This window comes from Cyprinodon variegatus, unplaced genomic scaffold (assembly GCF_000732505.1).
Source record: "Cyprinodon variegatus isolate N-32 unplaced genomic scaffold, C_variegatus-1.0 Scaffold1095, whole genome shotgun sequence".
In the NCBI taxonomy this organism is placed as follows: Eukaryota; Metazoa; Chordata; class Actinopteri; order Cyprinodontiformes; family Cyprinodontidae; genus Cyprinodon; species Cyprinodon variegatus.
Window position 1 is genome coordinate 89423 of NW_015151548.1, and position 1997 is coordinate 91419.

General features: G+C 38.1%; 1 protein-coding gene across 1 annotated transcript in view; it reads left to right on the plus strand.

The window, feature by feature from the left end:
• cuedc1 (CUE domain containing 1) overlaps positions 1-1997 on the plus strand; it is a 19147-nt gene that overhangs the window by 14707 nt on the left and 2443 nt on the right. Inside the window, exons 9-10 of the mRNA XM_015400355.1 lie at positions 433-491; positions 1423-1492. Of these exons, the coding sequence (XP_015255841.1) occupies positions 433-491; positions 1423-1490 (127 nt within the window). The 3' untranslated portion in view covers positions 1491-1492. The remainder of the gene's footprint in view (positions 1-432; positions 492-1422; positions 1493-1997) is intronic.

Here is a 1997-nt window from a genome sequence, read left to right on the forward strand (position 1 = left end):
TGAAAGTACTTTCAGAAGTTTGGATTCTGAATATGAGCTGACTTTAAGAGCAGGATGAGGTCTGAGCAGCTCTTTAATCAGGAACCATCACTTCCTGCTTTGTGGTCTTGACGTGTGACAGAAAACCACATTAAGTCATTAAAGAAGCTCCGTTCCTTCACGGTTCTTCAGTTATGGTCTAGAGAGCTTTTATTCTGAGTCAGGATGCGGTGCTCAGCGTGAAACGGACTGAGGCTGTGGCCGGGTCAGTCTATGGTTCAGTCTACGCCCTCACTGAGTCTGTGGTCAAACCCGTTATTAAACCTCCAGTATTCCTGCTGGTATATGATGGGTTTGTTCTAACACGGCTAAAGGGGGCTATTTGTGACATTGTTTCAAGCAGACGGACCTTTCATTTGTTTGGTTTGTTTTTTTAACTAAGCTTGTGTTCAGATTGGGGACGGCTAACTCTACAGCAAACCTCCTGGAAGACGTGGAGGGAAACCCCAGCGGTAAGCATCATCTATGAGGTTACCTCAGGTTTAATCTGGTATCTTATAAAATGATTTCAGGAGACGTGGAATTAATAATCCTTAGCATTGGTAACTTCTCATTGAACACTATGGAGGCTAAACCTCCCCTGAAAATGTTGCAAAACAATTGGTCTAATATTAATAAATAATAAACTAATTTATTTACTTTGTAGATGCAGGCATTAAACTGGATTAAATGCTTAAAAGCTCTAGATTTCTGGAGTATGTTTATTAGTTAGCGGCTGACCCACTATTGGCTGCCTGTCAGACTCCAGCAGCTTATTGTTTTGTTGTTGTTTTTTTTGTTTCACAAATGATCTGTTTCAAATTCTACTTTCAGGGAATGTAGATGTAAAAAATAACCAAGTAAAGCTTTAATCTGTATCTCTGCTCTGTCATTGAGGTTTTGAATATTGTAAGACACATTTCTCTTGTGTCACACATGTTGAGATCCTGATGACAATTACAACCAAAATTCTTTCTGTATTTTACACTTTAACAACAATCTAAANACAATTACAACCAAAATTCTTTCTGTATTTTACACATTAACAACAATCTAAAAAATCCTTTACCATCTAACTGGGTACAGTGTGTAGAATTTAGAGGAAAGAGATAAATATTTCCGATCCGGTTGTAATAGAAGTAAATAGAAATATATCAGCGCTGTGAAAACTTTCTGGATGGATTCGTCTGAAGACTTCTCTGGTCTTTCCATACATGTGGGAATAACTTATCCCCTGGGCCGTTTTAACTTTAAGGTTTTCATGTCAATATGTAAGAGAGGCAGGTTTCGTTTTTACAGTTTTTATGTCTGTCAGGAATGAGATCAATAATTATTTATGAGATTTACTGAAACTGTTTTTTTTATAAGATTCCTTAAAATGATCCCTTTGGTTTTTGTGTCCAGAGGAAGATGGTCAGCCAAGAAGAGCCATCCTTCAGAAAGACTCGGAACAACTCAGCGAGCCCATCTGATGGTAACACTAGACGGGTTGGATGGGGAACGTTTGGGAACCGAGTCACAAACATGTTGTTCTTTAACTGCTCTGATGACCTGAATAAATTGTTGCCTCATGTTTGTCATGCCTTTTGTTAGAAGCTCTTTAATTTGAGCAAATCAAAACGTTCATCTGCAATGGAATGAGGATTCTTTTTTCCTTAAAAAGGATTATTGGATAATATACACTGGAAATATGATACTGGAGTTGTTTACCTATTTGAAAGGAAAAGTCAGATCAGCAAGGAATAAACAATAGATCATTATTTATACCTAAAACTAACACGTTTGCGGTGATTTAATGAATTTAGCGTTAATCAGGAAAAAAAATGAAATTTTTGTTGTGATCACAGAGTCTGGGAGCGGCCATTTTTGCCCAAATATAGTAACCCCTCCCTCATGCCATCTTCCAGCAGTGACGTCACGGTGCAGTAAGCCTAGCGCCATTCTCCCCGCTTTTCAAGCAAAATCAATGGGAACTACTA